We start from the raw sequence: 25,633 nt of genomic DNA, 5'->3' as shown, positions 1-25,633 counted from the left end.
ATTTATATTTGCCTAATAATAATTCGATTTTCTATATATATATATATATACAATAATACATTGTTTTATCCCTTCTTATTTGAGTAAACGGCTGTTGCTGTTAACATTATTCACAACAAATTCCATAAATGTATATCAAATGAAGTGAAGCTAAAAACCATTTGTTTGTTTCCACTTGTGTTTGCTATACCTACTTGTTTTATTGTTATTACTGTTTTTTTTATTTGGGTGAGCTTACAGTATTACATAGTTATAGGAATAATAGATGGGTATAAACAAGGTAGTGAATTTACAAGTAAAAGATAAGTAAAAGCCAATGGCTACAAAGAAGATTTCAGCAGTCACATCTGGAATCAATTTGTTTGTAGGGATAAGCTAAAAAGAAATCTTTACCCAGTGTTAACTAGATAAAGTTAAACCCCATTGCAATAAAATAGTGTTCACTTCAGAAATCAGTTTGGCACTTATGTGCGTTTGCACTTCTTATATATATATATATAGATATAGATATAGATATAGATATAGATATAGATATAGATATATATATATATATATATATATATAGATATATATATATATAGATAGATATATATATATATATATATATATATATATATATATATATATATATATATATATATATATATATATGGATACTTACTCACTGCATTCTAAGGTGATAATTTATTCATGGTTTTTCTTGTATCTTAGAATCAGGTCAATAAGCCTGTTCACAGACTCTCCAATCTCTCGGATTGTTTGAAATGGTGTTTTGAAGGACAGATTGTGCACATGAGCCAATGCATCAAGAGTCTCAAAATGAAAGGATTTATTGTTGGGTAAGGCGAATGTAGTGGGAAAACAGATACCAAACTTACAAGAATTGTGAGTAGTACATCTGTAGAATTGATTTGGCCTGATGACTTCCTACCACAAACACATTATCATTAATATAAACCGGTTTGTGCTCCACTGTAAATGTATTTAGACGGTCAAAGCACAACTCCAGAATTGAGCTAAGAAATCTTTAAAGTGTTTATGAATACAAATTATTAGTAGAGATGACAGATTACATTGAAATCAATTTTGCATTTGGTGTAGACAGGGCATTTGCATTTAGTCTTAATTTTTTATGGCGCTATAATTATTTGCAACTTTTATTTTGCAGCTGGCAGGCTTGGACCTAATTACTAGAAACTGGGTGGGCAACAGGTTTAAAATCAGAATGGAGAGTAAAATGAAACATCACAGTCAATTTTGTATTTGCCTGTCAACTAGACAGAGCAGGTTATGACTCCCCCTACTGATATGTAAATTTATTGCTCTTTCACATAATTACATTCATTAGGGTGTATGCACAGGATTCCATCCACTCTGACCACAATATTCTGGGTTTATAGCAAAAAACTATTTAGCAGTAGCCATATTTTTCAGGATCTGATTGAGTTTATTACCCACACCTTTGTTAATGTAATATTCAGATATATTACTTGAATGCAAGCCCCAGCAGCTGGCAACTAATCTGGTCTGCTCCCACAAATAAAGTGGTATAGGTTTCGTCTGTTTGGGTGTAGTTCCATAATCAAAGTCATGTGCCTGCTTTCAAAACTGAAACTATATAGCATAACTATGCGTATGGAAACAAGCCATATTGACTAACTGTCAAGGAACGACTTTGAGGAAAGCGAAGGTAACTATGCACTTGCCAGGTGAACTGTGATTAATGAGCTGTTACATTTCTCTCTCTCACAGTACGTGTACGGTGACACATTTATGATCTGACACAAAAATCTGGCATAGACACCAATGCTAAGAGTTTGACACCAATGCTCCATATTCCACTTTAATAGCATCCGTCCATTGCATAATAATATTACTGCGCTGAAATCTGTACATCTGTAACATACCCACTCATTAGAATCATCTTGATTGTGTTATCAACTGCCTTTTACTGGAGAAGTGCATATATGGAGATATCCTAAATGTGGACCTCTGCTGAACTTCAAGTCCCAAAAACTGGGGATACTGGGAGTTCCAGTTTAACAGATGCAGGGCTTTCACAATTATTCCAGAGCTAGTGTTTAGACAACACGCACATATGTTAGGATCTGTTTTTGCAACACAAGCTACAGAGACCCCAAGCAATTTCAAATTTTTCCACCATTTTTTTTGCTCTCATGATATATAATGCATTTTACCATATTTTATGCCATTTGTCTTCTGGTGCCCTGAAAAACGTCGGGTTCTATTGTAACTGCTTTCTAAACACAAAAAACCCTAGCACTTACATGACACCTAGAGGCACATTTATCAAAGGTCAAATTTCGAATTCATGTGAGTTTTTAAAAACTGCCCACATATAAAAAATCCAATTTTTAAACTCTGATAAATGCAATCAACCCGATACAAATTTTAAAAATTCAATTCGAGTTTTTTCTCTGAAAAAACTAGAATGTAAGGAAGGTTGCAAACAACTCAAAATTGATCCCTGGACCTCTCCCATTGACTTAAACAGCAATTCGGCAGATTTAAGCAGTGAATAGTCAAATTTGAGTTCTTAAAGGGCCAGAGTATGATAAATCTCAAAAATCAAATTAGAATCTTTTTTTAAAAAAAAAAAAACTCACTAGTTGAATTTGACAGCTTTGACCATTAAAAAAACTTGAAAATTTGAATTTCTAATTTTAAATTCGGCCCTAGGAATATCTAACTGACAGCCCTCCAGTTAGTACAGGAATGCCGGGAGTTGTCATCAGAAGTGGCTATAGGATGATTTAAAAATGAACAGCAATTTAGGGATGTAAAAATCACTTCAAATGTGTACCTCAATAATTAGTTCCCCATACTGAGAGTATGAGAAGGGAAGCTATTAGGCAGTGCTGTCCAACTTCTATGTACCGAGGGCTGGAATTTTTCTGGTCTACATGGTGGAGGGCCAATAATGGAAACCAGTTTTACACCACGCCCATGTTACCACAAAACCATGTCCACATTAATAGCACATCAAAAAAACCAAATGATTGGTGCTCACTGCAGGGATATCACTCATATGTGAAAAAAGTTAATTCGTATTAAGACATACCCTTAAATCCATATGCCTCCTCCCCTGTGGTTAACACAGCACCCCCAGCATATGATTTAACACCTTAGGGGCCCCTAACAATAATTTTCAAATTGAAAACCCCCAGAACAAATACCAGGCTTATGTTCCACAGGCACACCCACGGAGCATAGGGCAGACAGAGTATGGCACACACGGGGAGCATAGGGCAGGTAGAGTATGGTACACACATGAAGCATAGAGCAAGCAGAGAATGGCACAAACAGGGAGCATAGAGAAGGCAGAGCAGAGCAGGAGACAGGGAAACCTGTCAGGACCTGTACAGTGCTCCATTAGCATTTTGTATAAGGTGTGAACAGGTGAACAGTTTCAGTCTGGGTCTCAGGTGTGAACAGTACACGGCTTTAGGGGTGTGAACAATAGAGGTGTCACAAGTGTGAACAATATAGGGGAGATTACATGTGTGAACAATACGGAGGATTACAGTGTGAATTTGAGGTTTAAACAATGCAGGGGCCAGTTAATCTCTGTAGTGATGCCTTTTAAATTTTACACATGGTAAGCAGACACAGCAGGCAGAATTTAATGTGGAGGGCCACACAAGGGGGGCCTGCAGGCTGTCAGTTGGACAGCCCTGCTATAAGGTATTGTATTGTGTAGAGACCAATAAGGCCTCCAGAGCCATTTTTGCTGGTTCCCCCTGTTCACCTTGTGGCACTGTATATCCCACATCTGTTTTATGAATGCTAAACTCTTTTAAGACAGGCACTGATTGGGAGTACATTTGTACTACTCCATTATGGTACACAACCTCTAATATAATACAATATAACAACTGCCCTAATAGAGTAATCCAAATAGGGCTTTTGTGAACAAAAAAATAACAGAAAAGTGGCAGAGGCTAATGCAGAATAGCCTGGGCATTGATAAATACACAGTTTAGACACCTAACTGTTGTTGAACTGAACTCAAACTCGAAATTCCTCTGATGGCCTTTAGCTGTGGCATGCTGCATTTTCTGGATGTGCGTAGGGGGTTTATTTTTATGTAATTTCCAGAATACTGATTCTTGGGGAAGTTAAACCAATGATTTATATTCAGGACATGGGCAAAATATATTATGATACAGACTTTTTAAACTGTTGGCAATAAGCATCCATGACCACTATCTATATCCACAAGTGAGCAAAGACATTGAGGGTCATTTATCAACACTGGGCAAATTTGCCCATGGGTAGTAAACCAATCAGATTGCTGCATTCATTGTTCTACTTCCAGATGGCTTTAACAAGCTAATCACTGATTGGTTGCTATAGGTAACTGCCCATGGGCAAATTTGCCCAGTGTTGATAAATGAACCCCACTGTGTTCAATGGCAGCTCAACAGTTAACACTAAATTGTTAAAACTAAATTTAAATTCTGGAAGACAGAATACTAGGCTAGACATAACTATATGCTCTGAAAACGTTACCAGAATATTCCTATCTTGTATAAAAATATTTCCCATTGCTGTGCCTTCCCTTGTACCCCTGTACAAAAATCTGAAAAATACATTAAGGAGGTGGGTTTATTTTGTCCGTTTGTTAGAACCATTCACAGTTTACTACCAAAATGATTACATTGGTAGCAAGAACCCCGAAGACATTATTAAATTACTTTGTATTGGATTTAATGTCAGTACTTGTTGTTAGGTGCAGTGAGACCCCTGCTGTTCTGGTTAAGAAATGCTAGTAGAATACTTACGGATTGCCACATTCCATGGTTAATAAGTGGGCCACTGCTGGTGACTCTGCCTATGCCGTTATACTTCAGCTGCAGCTCCAATCTTCCATTCCGCAAAGCTAAGACAATCCAGGAACTGTCTTGGTGGCCTCCAGCAAAGAAAAGGACTCCTTCAGTGTCAAATGTCCTAAACTCGAACTCTGCCATAAGTCTGCCAGGATTCCATAGGAAAAAAAAAAAAAAGTTAAAAATGAATTCCAAGCAATATAAACAAATCCTAAAAAAAGGTCAGTATAATAAATACATATTATGCTTTATCAAACTTTATGTATGATGTTGGTTAGTGACCTGTTGCAATAAACCACCTTCTTTTTAACCGGAGTGCCGCCTTTCTATACATATACTGTGCAAATGACTTTAATTTGGATTTAAAGAGCTGTTTATCCAGGATTCAAATTGTGATAAGGCAAGTATAATACAGTATAAAAGATGTGGGGGCAAGATAGCTTTGTTTTGCCCTTACATTAATTTCCAGGAAATGCCTTCCTCCAACAACACGGGAACAAACTGCACTTTTGACACTATGAAGTTTACAAACACCATCCATCTTCAAGTAAACAAGGGACCCATTTCCCATCAAATGTAAAATCAAGTGTGCTCAAAATATAACTTGAGGAAACGCTCAGGAAGTGAAGCCACTTAAGATCTTGGCTAGGCAGAATTGTTTTCATTGTTTTCATCAATAACTGGCCTCTGCCTCTTCCTTTACTTGCTGTGTAAACACCAAATAAATTTTTTTTCATTTTACACAAATTTCATGATAAAATGCAATTACATATGTCTGAAATGATCTGTCCTTCATAAAGCCATGCTGATTATTACTCATTATACTGCCTCTGATTTTACTATACCGATTAATGTATAATGGAAAGAAGAACACTATTTGCAAGGAGTTTTAATATGTTCTCCCTGTACTTTCATGGGTTTCTTCCGGGTACTCTGGTTTGCAACACTTGAAGAACAAACCGGCAAGTTAATTGGTTTGTGATAAAACAGACTATTGTGTGTTAGGGACTTAGATGTAAGCTCCACTGGGACAGAGACTGATGTAGCAGTGCTACATATACAAAAAATAAATATAATCTGTGCCTCTTGCAAGGGTTCTTGTAGTCAGGTTTGTTGTTTTTTTTGAATTCCATAAATAGAGATAACATTAGATATAACTATTTTTTACCCCAGATGTTAGCAAATGTCTTTGCTAAGCTAGTACACCCTTCTATTGGGTGTTCTGAAATGTTCTGTAAATTACAGTTTCCAATTTACAACAATGCTGTATGTCCTTATTTTGTATTTGTTCCAATCCACATCTGAGGAAGTATCCGGTAGCCCTGAAACGCGTAAAGCGGGCAGCCTACAATATGTTCTGGGCATGCCTTTGCCATTTTTTTTTTAAAAGGTTTTTATTTTGCATTTTCCAACAATAAACAAACAAACAAATATTGTATTATGCATGATTCCATCTTTGAAATATTTGAATCCTGTACATTTGTATATACTTTAATTCAGGTATAATTCTGGATCTATTGCCCCTAGGGCACTTAAGTAGGTGATATAGGTATATATGCCATTGTTATCTTGCCTTTACCATTTTTAATGATTCTTCAATAAATTTATATTTTTTAATGGACAAATAATCGGCTCCTTTGGTGCTCCATTTTTTTCATGCTCCCAATCTTAGAATAGCTAGACTAAATTCCCTTATAAAGTGGTTTTAGTCCATAGACTCCTTAATGTCTTGCATGCAGAGTATTGTCATCGTACAGGTATGGTTTCTATTATGCAAAATGCTTGGGGCCTGGAGTTTTCTAAATAAGGGATCTTTTTGTATTTTGGATAACCATATCTTAAGTCTGATAAAAAAATTATTTTAACACAACAGGACTGACTTGCAAGAAAAAGAGTTTCATGTAGCTTAGTTAGGATCAGGTACAAGTAATGCTTAAAAATTATTTGCCTCCCAAGATGAAACTTTGGAATAAGTATAAGCATTTTATTTTCATGGTCCTTGCAGCTACCCGTAAATCTTATCTTAGGTCTCTTTGCTTGGATGGAGTTTTAGATATATCAGGAAAGCAAATTGAACCAAGCAGCTCCAGGCAGTATTTTTAAACTACAATGTGTTTATTTAGCAGTGTATGCTAAATAAACACATTGCAGTTTAAAAATACTGCCTGGAGCTGCTTGGTTCAATTTGCTTTCCTGATATCGTATCCCAAGGTGTGACACAGACACCTGAACCTGCAGCCGTAAGGAACTGAACATTGGGGTCTGAATCAGAAAAACTTCTTTATTATTGAGTTTTAGATATGGTAGCTCTGGCTTTAGAGATTTTTGAAACTTTTGTCCCCATACTTTAAAGTTTCTGGGTTCTGAGGATAAAACCATTATTGAAAAATGTATGTTCAGTTGCCATACAGATTCTCCTTTACATACTCACAGTAGTTTTAATATTTGATGAAGATGTGCACTTTTTTGTATAAGATGTAATTAAAAGTTTTGTTGGACTGATGGAGAGGATGCTATTTTTTTACTGTTATATTTATTTTTATTTTGTTTTAATTTTGTTTTCTAGGTTATCTATGTTCTAAGGCAGGGCTGTCCAACTGACGACCCGCGGGCCCCCCCCCCCTTCTTTGGCCCTCCAGATGCTGTGCCTGTTTACCATAGGTAAAAATTAAAAAATATCACTGTAGAGATAAACTGCACCCGGCATTGTTTAAATCTCAAATTCAGACTCTAATCCCCTGTATCACACCTGTGATCCCCCTGTATTGTTCACATTTGTGACACCTCTATTGTTTATATCCTAAAGGCCTGTACTGTTCACACCTGAGACCCAGACTGAAACTGCCCACATTGTTCACACTTTATACAAAATGCTAATGGGGCACCAGCACTGTTTCACTGTATGTAGTACATATTAGACTGAGAGCTTTCCTTGTCTCCTGCTCTGTTCTGTCTTCCCTCCCTGCAGGGCTGGAACTAGGGGCAGGCAGAGTAGGCACCCACCTAGGGCGCAATCATGGGCGGGGCACACTTTTAGGGGAATTTCATTTCTTTCTTTTTTAAACCCTGATTTGCTTGGCCTTTAATAGTTTTTCAACTTTATAAACCCCCTGTTCCAGACAGAATCACTCCCAGCTCCCTTTTGGCAGCTGCTGTCACAGGTACATATTTGTGGGCAATATCCTGGCTGCTACTTGCACAGGTAAACAGATGATATGATGGATATTTGGCTACTGCTGGCACAAGTACATATATGGAGGCAATTGTGTGGATTTTTGGCTGATGCTGGCACAGGTACAGATTGGGGCAATATAAGGGATTGGCTGCTGCTGGCTCAGGTACATGGGGCAATATGGTGGCTGCTGGCACAGGTACACAGATGTTTGAGGGCAATATGATGGATTTTTGGCTACTGCTGGAACGGATACAAATTGGGGCAATATGATGGATTCTTTTGGTTGCCGCTGGCATAGGTACAGATTGGGGGTAAAAATATGATGGATGTTTTCACTTATGCTGGCACAGGTACAGATTGGGGGTAAAAATATGATGGATGTTTTGTCTTATGCTGGCACAGGTACAGATTGGGGCCTGGGGGTAATCTGAGGGATTGACTGCCATTGGCATAGGTACAAATGGAGGCAATATGATAGGTGCTGGCACAGGTACAGGGGGCTATATGACTGGTAAAGTGGGAAATGGTAATGCAGGACTGGGTGGGGGGCACTGATTGAAGCCTTTGCCTAGGGTGCAAAAATACCTTGGCCCGGCCCTGCCTCCCTGTGTGTGCCATTCTCTGCTTGCCCAGTGCTGCTTGCCCTACCCTACCTGTGGGATGTAAGCCTGTTAGGGGTTTGTTAGCATTTGGAAATTGTTGTTAAGGGCCCCTAAGGTGTTTAATCATGTGTTGGGGGGGGGGGGTGTTGTATTATCCACAGGGGAGGATGAGGCATATGGATTTAAGGGTATGTTTTCAACATGACTTAAATTTTTCACATATGAGTGATGAGGGATTTCCCTGCAGTGAGCACCAACCATTTGGTGTGCTACCACTGTTAATGTGGATACGATCTTAAAAGTTCTTGTGGTAATATGGGTGTGGTTTACAGTAGGTGTAGTTTAAAAGGGGGAGTGGCCAACACTGACTTCCATTATCGGCCCTCCTCCACATAGGCCAGTAAAATTTTGGCCCCACAGAACTTGGACAGCACTGTTCTAAGGCATCATTCAATGTTTATTATTGATAGGTAATAATCCTGTAATGTTGTATTAACTAATGGGCTTGTGTCGGCCAATCCTTTGTTTTGTTTACTCATGCTGTTTATTTGAAAATGCTAATAACACAATTGAGAAAATTATTTGCTTAAAATGGAGTCTATGGGAGATGGCTTTCTGTGAACAGGTTTCCAAATAAGGGATCCCACACCTGTTCAGCTTTGAGGCAATATGGAAAATATGTACTGTTGGTGAGGCTAGAACACAGGTATGTCTGTTCAGCATCAGACATTACAGTTTTAAGCCTAGTAACATTGTATTAACTGAAAAAGCAGTCCCCCAAAATTACCAGCTTTAACAAATGGTTGCATATAGCATCAGAAATGTGTTGTAAATGAGGACACATGCCTAAACATAATGGCAATACAATATGGGTGCAAGTTCTGAGTCTTGAAAAACCACTAGTCATTTTTCTTAGCATTAGGAAATTCTTCAGAAGCGTTTCCATGATCTAGGCCAGCAAGTAAAAAATTCTAAAGACAAATGTTAAGTCGCTTATAAGTTTGTATGCCAGAAATAATTCTGCCTCTAATGAAGACAGCTTAAAATGTCAAGCAGTGGTTTTAGAAAGAAAATCTAGACACGCTCATTGCCAGATGTCTAGAAGCCAAAGCAGAAGAAATAACCAAAATTAAGTTATAAGGTAAATATTTTTACAGTCACCTAAACTATATATAAAAGCAGAAGGAATGCCAGAATCACAGAGGGTTCGGTTAATACATTTCAACTTCAGCTGGTCTTAGATCTGACTTAACAGAAAAGAATCTATAAGTCTCAGTGTACACCTAAATTACAAACATTCTGCAACTTCTATTTCTAAAGCAGATCCACAGCTGCATTTCTCAGCTTCAGGAGCTGCAAGTGCAGATTTCCAGTAGGAAAGAGTATTTTTTACCCTTTCATTTGCTGATGTTTCATACATTAGCAGACATACCATTGGATAATGTTGCAAGAGGTGCTATGGATATCCATATCAGCCAAATATCAAGTGACTTTTACTCATCTGTAGTTTTATAGCAGATATCTGATTTACTGCTATGGGGGTTACCAGACCTGGAGACAATCATGTCCCTGTTATTACATTAACCCCTAGGAGGAAACTGAGGAACAACAGCTTATGCTAAATAAGAAAACTTTTATATCAACAGTATTATAAAACTGCATCCCTGTGAGTTATAGTACTTGACACAATCTGTGGGGTATACCATGACATGAACTGAAAGACAAGGTTGTGATCAAGTAAAATCTATACTTTCTGAAGCAAACAGAAACTCTATTCATTGAACTCATATTTAAAGGAGCACTATACCCCCTTCTTCAACATATGTTCAATACTGGAGGTCTGAACTTGGTAAACTACAGACGTCCAAACTATTAAAGTATATGGGAAGTTTCACCAGACACAATGACACAGGATTTTCCACAAAAAAATGCTTGCCATTAATAATTTTCTGTTGAATTATTCTGAATAATGCACAAGACAATGTGTAAATATTTTGCTTTGAGCCATGTCAAAAAGTCATTTTTAAATACCGTATGTAACGTCAGTAAAAACAATTTCCCCGGTGGTAGAGAATTATTTTCATGCCCTTTAGGCCCATTTCTTTCTGTATTATCCATAAATGGTGCGGACATGTTGCTGAGAGGAGAGTGTATTATAGGCAGTGATCATGACACTTTCCCTCATATGTATTAAAAAGCATCACGTCTGCCCAGAAGCAGTAACCAACAGTAAACAACAAGATACTGGCTTCTAGTGGCTAGTAAATACTACCTGTTGATTGGTGGCTATAGGTGACCAGACCCGTAGCAAACTTTGCACCTTTTTTTTAACATAAGCTCTTTCAAAGATTGGAGAGCAAGCTTAGTGCTCACACGTACCCTCACCTGGTGGGTTGCTTTCTCTTGAAGCGCAGCCGGATCACAGGAGTGCCACTGAACATTCTGCCAAGGTATAAAGAATTTCTACTTTTTTCTGAGGCAAAAGGAATACACGGCAATATATCCTGCAAATTAAAGTCATGAAAAGGTTTAGTTGCTGGTTTCTTTAAAGAGTTAATACTTTGTATCCCCCCCATACTATACCTCACAAGTGTTCATGTTCTGGGATAGCTTAACTCCTCCTCTCCCATCACAATGACAAGTGTAGCTTCCAGGAGAGTTAACGCAAGTCTGCTCACAGCGCCCCTCTTTGCATTCATCTACGTCTTTAAGAATAGACAGAAAAAACAAAGAAAAGATGGGCCACAGCAATGAAAGTATCAGGAAAAACAATACTGCCACTGCAGTGAATGATGTGCGGCACACAACTACCAGTACCAGTTAAGTCTGTTCTGATTTCCTGATCCTACACAATACAGAAAAGGCATAGTCGAATCTCTGCTTCATGATAACTTCACCAAGACCCTTTTAAAGCGATTTTACTTCTTATTCAATTGTGCCTTAAAATGAAAACGTTTATAAGAAAACCTTGCTTTATGATTGACTTTTAGAATTTTATAGATTTTTTTTAAATAGTCAAAGGGAAATGAGTCAGGGGGAGGACCTTCTCATATTTTTCCTTATCTGCATTTGGTGTGTTGTTTGTACTGTCCCCAATATGTTGTACAAGTGGGAAAATGTTTACAGCGGATCTTTAAAATGTTAACAAAATGCAAAAAAAATAAAAATAAAATAGCACAATACAACATTTAAATCAGGAAGTATACCCTGACAGCTCTTTGTCAACTCATCATATCTGTAACCATCTTCACAGAGGCACACGTAGGTGCTGCGCACATTTTTGCACTGGGCAGTTCCACAGATATTGGGCGATTCTGCACATTCATCAATGTCTGTAAGAATATAAAATGAATCCCATGTTATGTAACAACGGCAAGAAAAAGAAAATATAAGTTGTCTGTTTTTAAATGAATGTGTAATCTATGTAGAGTTCATTTTCTATTTATATTCCTTTAATAAAGTCATTTTCAGCAATGGTCACTGCCCCACTTGAAATGGGGGAAGCCCTAAAACATATTTCTTAAAGTCGGCTGTTTGAATTAGTCCTAAGCTGCAATATGTGGCAGGAACTCTTACAAGTTTTATTGTGTACAAAAAAATTATTTGCATTTACAAATAAGCTATATTTCTTGGGTTACGGACCATCGTGTGAATGTGACAGTGACTTAAGATCCACAGGGACAGGGACTAATGTCAATTATATAGAAGCTCTGTAAAAATCCAACAAAATTAGGATCAGATCTCTCTGAAGAGTTCACACCAGGCAAAAAGAAGTGGATGAAAGGAAGGGCCTTAAAACTGCTTCTCCTATTTAATCAGCGGTCCAATTCATTTTAAATCATATTATACTTTATAATAACTTCTGGAATTGACACTGTAGTATCAGTCCTTATATCAGTTCGGCTATAGCTCCACATTAATTAAGGACAGCAAATAAACAACAGAAGAGTGTCAAAGACTCATTTGTGCAGATAATATATTTAGGTTTACAGAGCATATATTTTAATCAGTAAGCCTCATAAATGTCAGATGCCCTTATTTTAATCATCTCTAAAACATACCATTTTCCATAAAACTAGAATTGTTTTTTTTAGCAGGTTTCCCTTGTATCCAGACAAGTCCTTTAAAGCAAACACTCAATAACATGATGAAGATAAAACCACGTTGCTTCATAGCATAGGAAGGCATTTGTAATGCATACTGTTTAATGGACTGTAATTACCTGACCAAGGGCCGGGGGGGGTGGACATTCTGGAAGCATGATTATCATTGGTTAGTAGTAAAATAGAATAATGGTCATAATTTGCTTTGAACAACTAAACATGAAGCTGGTTTTCTGTAGTTTTTAAGAAATTCTTAAAAAAGGTAGGACACAACACCAAAGAGTTATGTTGATTCTGTTGATATATCAAGCAGGGAAAAATATCTATCAACATGCCCAGGCATGAAAGTATGTACTCTGTAACACTGCAAAGGAAACTTATTAGAGGACAGCTAGTTTCACAATATCTCCCAAAGAGAAATACTATTGCAGCTGCCAATGTTTACAGAAGCCAAAATCAGGAAAATGTGAAAACGCTATGTAACTGGCTGATTCCATTGGCTAGTTACACAAAGTTGTGCAGATTTGCTCTATAGAGTTGCTTCATTCTTGCCCTGTAATATAAAAAGGGTCTCTCAAGTCCCTTGGTTTATAAAAACAAAAAATCAACAACAATAAAACTACCCAACACACAACAATACTGTTGTTTCCCTAAACAGGTGCTATCCTGAATGTTATGTTGCTCATGGCATTCTTGAAGTTAAGAGCTGTCCAACAGGAGACCAAAGATCCAACACTCCATCTGGATCCCCTATGATGTATGATACAAATATTCCCCATTTTGGTTGCATTGAAGAGATGATTTTTTTTTTTATAGAGAATTAAATTGCTTCTCCTTAAAAATTCCTCCAGAGATTGATTTTTAAATGTATTGATACCCAGTTTTAATGCATTCCCTATAGTATGTGTATGTTAGAAATACCACATTCATAATAGCATCATGACAGTTAAAGCTTTTCAAGTAAACTATTATAAGAAAATAAAAATCCACTGAACTAAATCTATTACTTAGCCAAGCTAGACTAAAGACTCCAAGGGAGCAAGGACCTCATTACAGCATTGTTTATCACAGCACTGTGTCCCCAGGGGTACTCTAGAAGTACAGATAATCATTTAAAAACGCAGATACTTACCTATGCACAATTTGTTATTTGCATGGAGTCTGTACCCACTACTGCACAAACACTGGTGTGTTCCCGGCTTGTTGATACAGATCTGACTGCAATTTCCATTCTCTGTTGCACATTCATTAATATCTGCAATTAATAAATAATTTTGCATATAAAAGCCAAAACAATTTTGTTGTCTTTTATCTATAAAGAAACAATGATGATGTTCAGATGTTGTGGGCCAAATAAAAAAACATATGTACAAGCTAATCTGAATAGAAAAACAACCTAATTTATTGGCATATTATATGTTACAGGCATGTGCGCCCTGTGTAACATAAAGACCTGAGGGCTCGCAAGCGAGTCTGAATGACTCGCAAGCTAGGGATGGACACCTACATGCCTCCCCTGCTCATCTTTTACAATCAAGAATCGCCTAACACAGGCCAAACTTGACTTCATGAACAGACGGCAGGTGTCCCAATCCATGAATTAGTCCACACTGGACAAATTATATAATAAACAAAAAAGTCCAGACTACTTATATTTGCGTGAAACAAAAAAAATGATTTTACCAAACAAATTTGCAACTTTTTTTTCTCAAGCATCATTAGTTCCAATGACAGCATATCCTATTTAAGGCATAGGTAATAAGACAAGCCACCCAGGTAAAGGGTATATGCTAAGGTCCAACGTAATATTTAACCAATACGGCTTAAACGTTTCAAACTATACAGCATGTATCTCACAGTTATACAATGACATACATTAATCAATTTCATGTAATAATCAACCGCACACCTGTAGTTCCCTCTCACTGCATTGGTGGTGCTGGTCAGTGTCGGAACTGGCCCACTGGGATACCGGAAAAACTCCCGGTGGGCCCAGGTGTCAGTGGGCCCTCATGCAGCTAAACTTTTGGCCTATTTTATGAACAAAGAGGCTAAATAGATGGAATAATAGATTATTATATGTAAAGAAAACAAACTAGGAGAATAGAGGTTGATTGAGGAGATGAAGAATATTAGTACTGAGAGTGGGCCCCTGGTCTAAGGTTTTATGGTATGCCCCTGGTGTCCCAGTCCGACACTGGTGCTGGTCCTCCGTAGACCGAGCAAGGTCCCTTAGCAACAGCAAAGAAGAGTAAACTGATCTTTTTGTTCACAGATAAGAATTGCTGGGGGGGATTACATAATGAATTAAGGTTAAGTAATAAAACCACTGGCTGTGAGTCACTATACTGATTGTTTATTATATTTCCATAAGTGTGTTTTTCAATATTTGTGTTTTGAAATATATGAATTAACAATGTGACCCAAGATTGGACCCTGGACTGGACATTATCTTTAGTAAACCATGCATTCCAAATGTTGAACTTTTGTAAATACACAAATGGTTAATTGCTGCACTTGATGTGTTAGATGGACAACGTAAAATCAGGAGTAAGGAGAAATGCACAGCTTAAACAGTGAATAAAAGAATAAATCTATTCACTGTTTAAGATGTGCATTTCTCCTTACTCCTGATTTTACGTTGTCCATCACCATTTCTAATAATCAGCTGATAGAATCCATTTAATTGTACTACATTATTCTGCACCATTCATTATTATCCAATAAGTCAACAGTCCTGGCTGACGAGGGCTGAGCTCCATGCAAAATTAAAAAAACACAGTGTAAATGACAGTATAGAGGATGATTTAACCATTGTTTTGGTAGAAAGTAACTTTCAGTACCTGTACCGCAGCTTTTTCCAGTCCATCCAGGCTTGCAGTGGCAGAAAAAATCTCCATGCAGGTCTATACAGTGAAGGGACCCTTCTCTGTAGCATGGGGCTGAAGAGCACTGATCTGGTATATCTGTAAGGAGGGAAAAATACTAACTTGTTTGCATCAAAAAGTGAAATCATTCTTCCTTTGTCTCTTGGCAAGACCATGTTTGATCAAGTCATTGGCTAAACAGAAAACCATGCCTAATTACTGTAGTAAGTTGGAGACTAAATATAACATGATTAAGCATTAGGGGAAGGGCACACCTAGCTATTCGGTGAGATTTAGTCGCCTGGCGACTAATTGCCTCTTCTTTGGGGAGACAAATCTCCCCGAACGGCTTCCCCCTGTCTTCCGCCGGCTTTGATTACATTTTTTTTATTATAGCCGGTGGAAGACAGGGAGAAGCCGTTCGGGGAGAATAGTCGCCCCATAGAAGAGGCGATTAGATCTCCCCGAATCGCCAGGTATGCCCTTACCCTTAGCAAGACTTCCATGTCTGTTAAATTGAGCAGTATTACTTGGGTTTAATAAAAAAACAACTATGGTTTTGTTTGAACTTCCCTTTTACAGCATGTATTTTAGCCTACATATCACCAAGACACATTGTAAATGCAGTAGTTCATTAAAACAGCCTCGGGAAGCTTTAGTTATGCTTGAAGTGCATCTGTACCTTGAATGCTTTTACCATCATGTTGTCTTGTGAGAAAAATGACATAACCAACACTGACAGTGACTATTCATTTAAAACGAATAACAAGAACATGCCTGGAACTTTGAGTTTCTATTTAAAGCTAAGCCTGAAGGGAAAGCGCCGTTTAAACAATTCTGTTGTTTTTGGTACTTCCAAAGATCCCTTGAAAATCTTGTGTATGCTGCCTGAATGCGTTACCCATAAAATTAACATTACTGGGCAGATTATCAAAGTTTGAATTTGAATTAATGTGAATTTTTTTTTTACTCTAATAAATTTGAATGTACTCAACTCAAATGGGAGGTTATTTTATGAAAAAATGTGAACGTCTAAAATGCAATCAAATGGGAATGATCCGAAAACTCAAATCAAATTTTTCTCTGAAAAAAACTAGAATTTCAGGAAGGCTATAAACATATTCAAATGGATCAATGGACCTCTGACATTGAATTGTAAATTATTTTTGCATTTATATTCGATATGGGGGATTAAAATTTCTAATGTGTGAATTTTGACACCAAATTCAAATTTACTATTCAACCCTTAATAAATCTGCCCCTTCATGTATGTCTGTAAGGAGTTTATAGGTTTCTCCTGATACTTTTGTTTCCTCCCACACTTCAAAATCATGCAGGATGGTTAACTGATATCACTAGGGCAAGAACTAATATGAGATCGGCAAATCTCTATAAAGTTCTGTGGAATATTTTGGAGCTATATAAACAATACTAATAATCATCATCTACCCAAACGCAGGCTCAACCTGAGAAAAATGACTGCGTGTAGACTAACAACCCCATCTCGTCCACCACATGATCGTGCAATGGACATCATTCAAAATGTCAGTGTGCAGACTCCAATAACAGTGCGACCCTTATCTCCAACCAAATTGAAATTACTTAGAAAAAAGTACCTCATTACTCCTAACTCGGTAATGTATTCATTTAAATGGACTTTGTTACTTAATGTCTCCAATGGTAATTATGTATCATAAACCTATAATCACAAAATAATTCATCACAAACTCCTAATTACACCATTTCATACTAGAAATGAATGAGAACTTTAGCCACCGACACTCAGGGGCCGATTCACAAAGGGTCGAATATCCCACGATATTCGACTGGGAATTAAAATCCTTCGACTTCGAATAATCCTTCGATTGAACGATAAAATCCTTCTAATCGAACGATTCGAAGGATTTTAATCCAACGATCGAAGGAATATCCTTCGATCAAAAAAACTTAGGAAAGCCTATGGGGACCTTCCCCATAGGCTAACATTGAGTTCGGTAGCTTTTAGATGGCGAACTAGGGGGTCGAAGTTTTTTCTTAAAGAGACAGTACTTCGACTATCGAATGGTCGAAAAGTCGAACGATTTTTAGTTCGAATCCTTCGATTCGAAGTCGAAGGTCGAAGTAGCCCATTCGATGGTCGAAGTAGCCCAAAAAACACTTCGAAATTCGAAGTTTTTTTACTTCGAATCCTTCACTCGAAGTTAGCGAATCGGCCCCTCAGTGGAGCACTTTACTAAAAGTGAGCAAAAAACACAAAACTCTCCTTCATTCTTGACATAACTTGTTAAAGAGCGTTTTGTTACCATTTTCAGCACAAATTCTCTTGTTTATGTTGCTCATTGTTTTTATCTGTTAAAGGGGCTGTTCACCTTTGAGTTAACGTTTAGTATGATGTAGAGAGCGATAATCGGAGATAATTTGCAATTGGATTTCATTTTTTATTATTTGTGGTTTTTGAGTTATTTAGCTTTTTATTCAGCAGCCCTCCAGTTTGCAGTTTCAGCAATCTAGTTGCTAGGGTCTAAATTATCCTAGCAACTATGCATTGATTTGAATAAGAGAATTGAATATGAATAGGAGAGGCCTGAATAGAAAAGGGAGTAATAAAAAGAAGCAATAACAATAAATATGTAGCTTACAGAGTATTTGTTTAAAAGAAGGGGTAAGTGACCCCCCCATTTGAAAGCTGGAAAGAGGCAAATAATTAAGAAACTATTAAAAAATAAATTGAAAAATGTCTTAGAATTGGCTATTCTATAACATACTAAAAGTTAACTTAAAGGTGAACCACCTCTTTAAAAGGGGAACTCCAGCTTCCAAACCAAAATTTGATAAAGAGGCACAAATAACACAGAAACCTCTAATATACCCATCACCGCTACCCGTTTCTTTGAAAAGTAAGTAAGTTTTCTATGCTGAAATGCAGCTGAAATGCAACAGTTCTTCTCTTTTCTTCATTTGAAGTCTTGGCAGGGAAGGAGGGACGAAACACTTATGTTACAAATTGTAACAACTTCTCCACAGCTTACAGACAGCATGCAGGAACTACATAACCCAAAATGCATTGCACTGTTCCTTTCCTTACTGAAATGATGTGTGCATGGAATTGTGGGGTTTGGAGGATGCAGGCTGAGGACAGATGGCTGTTGATACAAACTAACAGTAGTCAGCCAGCTCAGCAAAGTAGTCAGAGAGATCAGCAGGAGAGCAGGGGGCTAGGCTTAGGGAACTGTCAGAAACCATTAAATATCATGAAAAGTCTGAACCAGACCCTTACAACCCAAACACAAATCTCCAAGCACTGGCTGTGGGATCACTGGAAGGACTCAGGCATCTTCCATATAGAGCACCAGCATATTATACTGTAAGTACCTACCAGCAGTTATGGCTACTCCAAGAAAGGCTTGGAATCTGGCATTCTTTATCCCCAACACGCTCCAGTTCTAACCCCGAACACACCCCTATGGGCAAACACCTGCCTTACCCGTTTTCAGAAGTTCTCTGATTTTCTATACTGGCCTAAAAAAAGAATTCGACGTTTGAAAGATGTCCTGGATGGAACCACGTGAAGTTTGAACATTCTTCAAAGAGAAACTCGCTGAACCCAACTTATCCCAGTTTAGATATTTCCAACTCAGGCATGTATTTCAGGCACAATTTGGTAAACTGGATATACAAACTTCCCAACCCCAATTTGAAACACTACTCCGGTCCGCAACACTAACTAAACCAACGTCAACACTGTATAAAACCCTAATACAAACAATCCCCATACCTTTTAAAAAAGCATACTGTAAAATGGCAAGTTTGCATCCGTAACTTCACTGAGGAGGAATGGGATGAGGCAACAGACAAAAGTTACTAATACTTATACTCTGTAAGAGTCAAGTTAATTCAATTTAAATGGGTACAACAGTTCTACCTCACCCCTACACGACTCAGATCCATGGGGCACAATCCAGAGGCAAAATGTCATAGGTGTGGGACAGAAGGAACAGAGTTTCTACATATGGCCTGGAGCGGTCCCCCAGTAGCCAAATTCTGGACTGAGGTTCTCAAACTCCTAGATGACAAATTGGATTTCCCAAGGATACTTACACCACAGGTGTGTATATTGGGAATTATAAATGAGCTAATAACTACCAGCTATGCCAAAACTAGATATAGAACCCTCTTATTTTATGCCAGGAAAATAATTTCTATGATGTGGATGGGCCCTAAACCCCCTACAGTGCAAACCTGGATTACACTAGTAAATCAAAATCTGCCACTTATTAAGCTCACCTTGCTATCTAGAGGCTCACAAAAGACATTTGATAAAATATGGAGTGCGTGGTGGGAGGAGGGCTGGGAGGTTGTGGTTCTCTTACATAACTTAAGATTTGTGGAAAATGTGATATACATACCCAAGAGAACCGAAGTCTATGACAATTTAACCTTAATTTTTGGGTCTCAATGAGACAAAGTTTCAGCCAAAGTATTGGGATGTAACGTCAATACGATGTTAAATGCTTAAATACTTGTCATGGAAATTGTTCCTAATACCATAGAATCGATATGGCATGTTTTGTTTTATGTTGTGAAAAATAATAAAAAGTTTCATCTTTAAAAAAAATAAATCATGAAAAGTCTGCATTTTTTTTTAAATGATATATATTGCAAAATTACTAATTATGTATGTTTTTCAAAAAGCTTAAGTTATGTTTTTGTGGAGTTCCCCTTTAAGTAACATTGGTCAAGTTGATTCTGGGAACCTTGACGGATCTGCCTGGGTTGCATCTGGAGACAACTTTCTTGGAAAAATAATTATAAAAAAAAAAAAAAAAAGACAAGCTGCGAAAAAAGTGTGCGAAGAAAAAAAAAAAACAACATAGATCTTAGACTTGGCCATTCTAGAACATACTCAAAGTTAATTTAAAGGTGAACCACCTCTTTCAGTAACATTGGTCAGGTTGATGCTGGGAACCTTGACTGATCTGCCTGGGTTGCATCTGGAGACCACTTTCTTGGAAAAAGAATTATAATACAAAAAAAAATAATAATAAATTACAAGCTGCGAAACAAGTGTGCGAAAAAAACCCAAACATAGGTATTTTTATTGTCCTCGTTGAACAATTGGTTTGGCGGCAGTCCTAAACAATGTAATATGTGCTGGGAAATGATTAACTGTTTGCATTCCTGTGTGCTGCAACAACAGCAATATTACAACTATGAGAAATAAGATTATCTACTTGACATGCACAAAAAAAGGACACACAATGTATTACCAATACATGCTCACAAGTCCTTGAAATCTGCTTCACTGTGTTATTAAGCAGTGCGGTCAGGCAAGTTTTTCTGTATCAGCATATTAATGTTTTCTTTGTCTTTGTACACATGGAAAATACACACATCATACATTAACTCACCCTTCTTGCCTCAAGCAAGTTTAGTGGGAGAAGAGGTTAATCCTTTTGCCCAATGCCTCCATATTTCTCTGCTCTGGGTTTTTATAACGTACCCAGTTCATCAAAGCAGACTAATGATTTGTGACCAATGTTCACCTTGGGAGATTGCAGATACAGGTAAAAGGTCTGTTATCTGGAAACCTGTTATCCAGAAAGCTCTGAATTATGGGATGGTCATCTTCCATAGAATCAATTTAATCAAATAATTAAAACTTTAAAAAGAATCATTTGTTTTTTTCTCTGTAATAATAAAACAGTACCTTGTACTTGATCCCAAACAACATGATCAATCCCATTGTGTTGAATTAATGTTTAAATGATTTTTTTTAGTAGACTTAAGGTATAGAGATTCAAATTACGGGAGACCCCTTATCCAGGAAACCTCAGGCCCCCAAGTATTCTGAATACCAGATCCCATACCTGTATAAAGCAATCAACTGCTGTACCAAAAAATAGTGCTTTAAACAGAACACAGAAACAACCGCACATGTAGATGCCGACTTGGGCCAAAACGGACATCTGTGCTAGTTAAAGTGTGTTAGTATTAAGAGATTCTATTATTTTTGGGAATAATATGAAGTCTCTAGTGATAAACAAGCCGGATAAGTGCATCAAGTAACATAAGCAAAACTGGAATATTGCCATTTGTAGGCCTGCAATCAACAGCAGCTTATCTTGCAGCTGTGCCCTGAGTTTCGGGAAAAGGAGGAAGGAATTGAGGAACTAGTAAGGAATTTCAGAAATTCTGTGGAAACAGACTTTCGAACTATACTAGGCACAGAGCTTCCAACAACAGCAAAATGGTCAACGTTATTAAAAGGGAAAATATACTTGTTAAATCAGCTGCTCCATTGTTATGATACTTAACTGCTAGAGAGCTGCCCTAAAGTAAAAAGTGCACGAGGGCTTCCATTGGACAAGAAGTAAAGAAGGGATGTCCTGTAGTAAAGTGGCAAAAGGGTATGAACTTAAAAAAAAAAAAAAAAAAAAAAGGCAGAATGTACGCTAGTAAAGTGTCAGGGTGCAATAGAAGACAGAGATAAGTCTGGCAATGTACTGGATAGGCGAATGGTGATGTTCAGATCAAAGATTTTATCATATATACCTTGCCGAATGTCATTGTTATGTCATTGGCTCAGACAGACCAGTCGGACATATATATCTGAAATGACCATTAATTCTTTGTCTGTATAAATATGAACACATGATTTTAACTGCAAAGCAAGTTTAATGACATTGCTACAATATAACCCTCTACATTTAACAAACAAGGTGTGCAATTAGAAAAATCTTTAAAAGCCATTGGGAAAACCTTGAATAATGTAAAAACAATTATCTTGACCTGCAAGCCAATTCACATTTTGTATCCTAGAAGGCATAAAGACCAACAACAACTAATGTTTGTTAAAACAGATAATTCACAACAAATCAGTGCTAAATTCAGGGTGGTTATTAAAGGCAGCAACATTTCTTAAAAGGGCAAGGAAAGTCACATTCACCGGGGAGTGACAGCGATTCCTTGTGCCAATGAATGACCAGTGAATGCACACTATAGTAAGATTTTCAACTTCACTATAGTGCACGTGCACTGGCCCAAGGCATTTTTAACCAAAGAAGACTTTCCTTGTCCTTTAAAACATTAATGACATCTATTTATATTGGCATCCTCTGGCTTATTCAGTAATTGACATAGCTTGAGAACACTTACTGTGTATACATGTTGTCAGGGAGTCTTTCTTGTTTAGATGCCTGTATCGCCGATTACACTCTATATTTAAGAAGAGATCAAGAAAAATACAAAATGAGAGGTTAAATGAGTCCTGCTAAGAGTTTGTAAATAGTGTTAGGTGACATACTTTCAAGATTGTGTCTGTTAAGTGATGAATTGTGATTAAAAGGTTAACGCCACATGTAGGTCTAGGTCAAATTTGTGTGTCCTGCTGCTAAACAATAACTTCCTTCATCCCAGTCACTTCTGGGAATACAATAAGTGGGCAAAAAACAGCTGAGTTGTTCCCCACTTTCTATACCTAAAGAAAATAGATACGGTTATTGAATAACAATAGTGTGGCAGAACTAAATAAGCTGACTGCAGCAACTGCAGAAGTACCACTGCTGCTTCTCCAGCTATTACCTGTCTGAGGATGCAGGTATTCTCTTTCAGGCAATACACAATAATTAATAACAGTATAGAGGCTGAAGAAAAGTCTACACTGTCATCCAGTTATATCACAACATATTGCCTAAGCCACAAATCAAAAGAATAACTATCAAGACCACCCACAAATAATCCAAGTGGTTATTTTTGGCATTTTAACTGAAGCTGGAAGTGTGGCGTAAAATAGCAAGAATGTGTTTTTAACATTCCTACCAATGTTGTTCCATTTTCAATTAAGTCAAAATGCCAACCAAGCTCTGTTTGAAACATGTTCTTGCACTGTGACACATACATACCAACACGTATAAGCATGTACTGAAGGTTCATCTAGAAGAGCATAAAACTATCAACTACAGAGGAATAGAAATGCAATGTCAAAAAGACAGATATAAAATGAAGGTGCAAGAAATGAACTAATGGCACAGCTAATTGAACTCTACTTAAATAGAGGATATAAAACTATATTTTGATAAACTCGGCACCTGTGTGGGCAGATTTGACGTAACTTAAAGAAAATTAATTTTAGTGTGATACAAAGATGTTCCCAGGGCAGATGTGCCTTGTGCATAAGCACCAAGGACCATCGTAAATCATCTTTTAAATGTGAGTGAAAACTCGATTTAAGTCTATGGGAAAATCTGGAATTCAATGAAGAGATAAGTTTCCCCCCGTCAGATTTAATCTTGCCTTAAGTACCTAAGGTCTTATGGACTGTTATCATGTGAAAAATTGTGTTGTGGCCCGTGTCCTCTCCCGCATGTCTCATAATGACATGCCTTCCCCCACCCACCTCTCTATTTAAGGGGGAACTTTGGAACAGCAGACCTGCAGTGATGATGCTACAAAGAAAGACATTGTGCAAAGTGCAAATATATATGTACATAAATTGGATTACATGGTTAAAAGACTTACCTATATATTTTGGGTAAAAATATTCCTGTTGATAGAAAAAGGACATTATTAACATATCATTTAGGTTACATATACAAACATATAATCTTGGTGAAAAGCGCATTCTTGGATCTTTTTAGGTCAGAACTGCATGAATAATTGGATCATTGCATCATTTTCACACCACTCACAAAGACAACAAAGGGCCTTTAATAGTGGTATGAAACAAATGATGTGAGCAAAACACCCCAAAATCGGTGTCTAATTATTTCATGCCTTATGTCTGCATAAACATAGAAAATACACTAGCTTTTATATGTATATAATGGAGTAAATGTTAAAACTCAGTAACTTGTCTCTGAGCTTTAGTTTTCAACAAGCCCTTAGAGTCACAAGAAAAACCAAGAAACAAGCGATGCAATGGGGTCTACTAATCCATAAGCATGAAGGTAGTAGTGAAACATTGGTCATCTGATGCATACAAATCCCCAACTATGAAATTGACTTTGGCCACCTAGACTCTGTTCCTTGAAAATTTAATTTTTTCATTTAAAAAAAAAGCCAACAGGCCACTTGTGTAACTAGAAGATTGGACCAAAGAGCAAAATTGTTTGAGCAATTCACCCTCCGATGGAGATGAACTATTTAATATATATTGCCGTTGTTTATACTGTACATTCGGGCCACAATTGAACCTCAAAATGCTTGAGTCAACAAAAACAAGCTTTACCCATCAACTCAGAGCCTTTTACCTGCCTTTTCCTCACTTGAATACCGGAGTCGTGGCTTGGGCTGAAGCCAAAAGTTATCCCGACAGAATGCCTTGCTAGATATTTGTTCAATGTTACATAACAAACCTCTATCTAAAATAAAACACCCATGGGGTTATTTATCAACACTGGGCAATGTGTTGGTGCATTTGTTGGTCTACCTTCAGATGCCCATCCCTGTGGTGTTTATACAAATGGCCTGCAGGTGTCACTGTGCACATGAGTTATACTGTAAATACATAGTACTATCAATACTGCTTAAGAGTGATAGAGTTGGATGTTACTGTTGTGTAATGACTGCATGAGTCTGCTAATAAAGCACTGTTATACTCTACTCATCCTCGGCTACCAAAACATAACAAATTGATGACGAGGTGGGTCTTCTACCTCTGCAGCAGCCTGCACCTTTTCTTCCAAACCCTAGTGAGCCTTCCATATCTTTTACTGCTTGGATCCGTAGGTTTGAAAACTACATTATTGCTACTGACCAAGGGGAGATTTCTGCTGCTAGAAAGCGTGCTTTACTTATCCACTGCCTGGGAGCAGAGGGACATCATATATTCTATACATTACCATTTCCTGATGTGACTTATGAAACTGCTCTTACTGCTATAAAGAACTTTTTCATGCCAAGAGTAAATGTGGTTGCTGAAAGATATAAATTCCACCAACGTGGACAGCATAATGGCGAATCCCCAGAACAATCTGTAGCAACTGGTTGTTGAGAGCTGGTTGTTACCTGTGACTTTGGGAATCTAACAGATGAAATG

General features: G+C 37.5%; 1 protein-coding gene across 3 annotated transcripts in view; it reads right to left on the bottom strand.

The window, feature by feature from the left end:
* gas6.L (growth arrest specific 6 L homeolog) overlaps positions 1-25,633 on the bottom strand; it is a 49,899-nt gene that overhangs the window by 5,253 nt on the left and 19,013 nt on the right. For all 3 annotated transcript variants that reach the window (XM_018244903.2, XM_018244902.2, NM_001089688.1), the window contains 8 exon segments: positions 24,115-24,139; positions 22,753-22,812; positions 15,574-15,696; positions 13,863-13,985; positions 11,834-11,959; positions 11,211-11,332; positions 11,013-11,131; positions 4,806-4,995 (listed from right to left, as the gene is read on the bottom strand). In XM_018244903.2, the coding sequence (XP_018100392.1) occupies positions 4,806-4,995; positions 11,013-11,131; positions 11,211-11,332; positions 11,834-11,959; positions 13,863-13,985; positions 15,574-15,696; positions 22,753-22,812; positions 24,115-24,139 (888 nt within the window).

The sequence above is a fragment of the Xenopus laevis genome, chromosome 2L, assembly GCF_017654675.1.
Source record: "Xenopus laevis strain J_2021 chromosome 2L, Xenopus_laevis_v10.1, whole genome shotgun sequence".
NCBI lineage: Eukaryota > Metazoa > Chordata > Amphibia > Anura > Pipidae > Xenopus > Xenopus laevis.
This window is presented reverse-complemented; position numbering and strand designations above follow the sequence as displayed.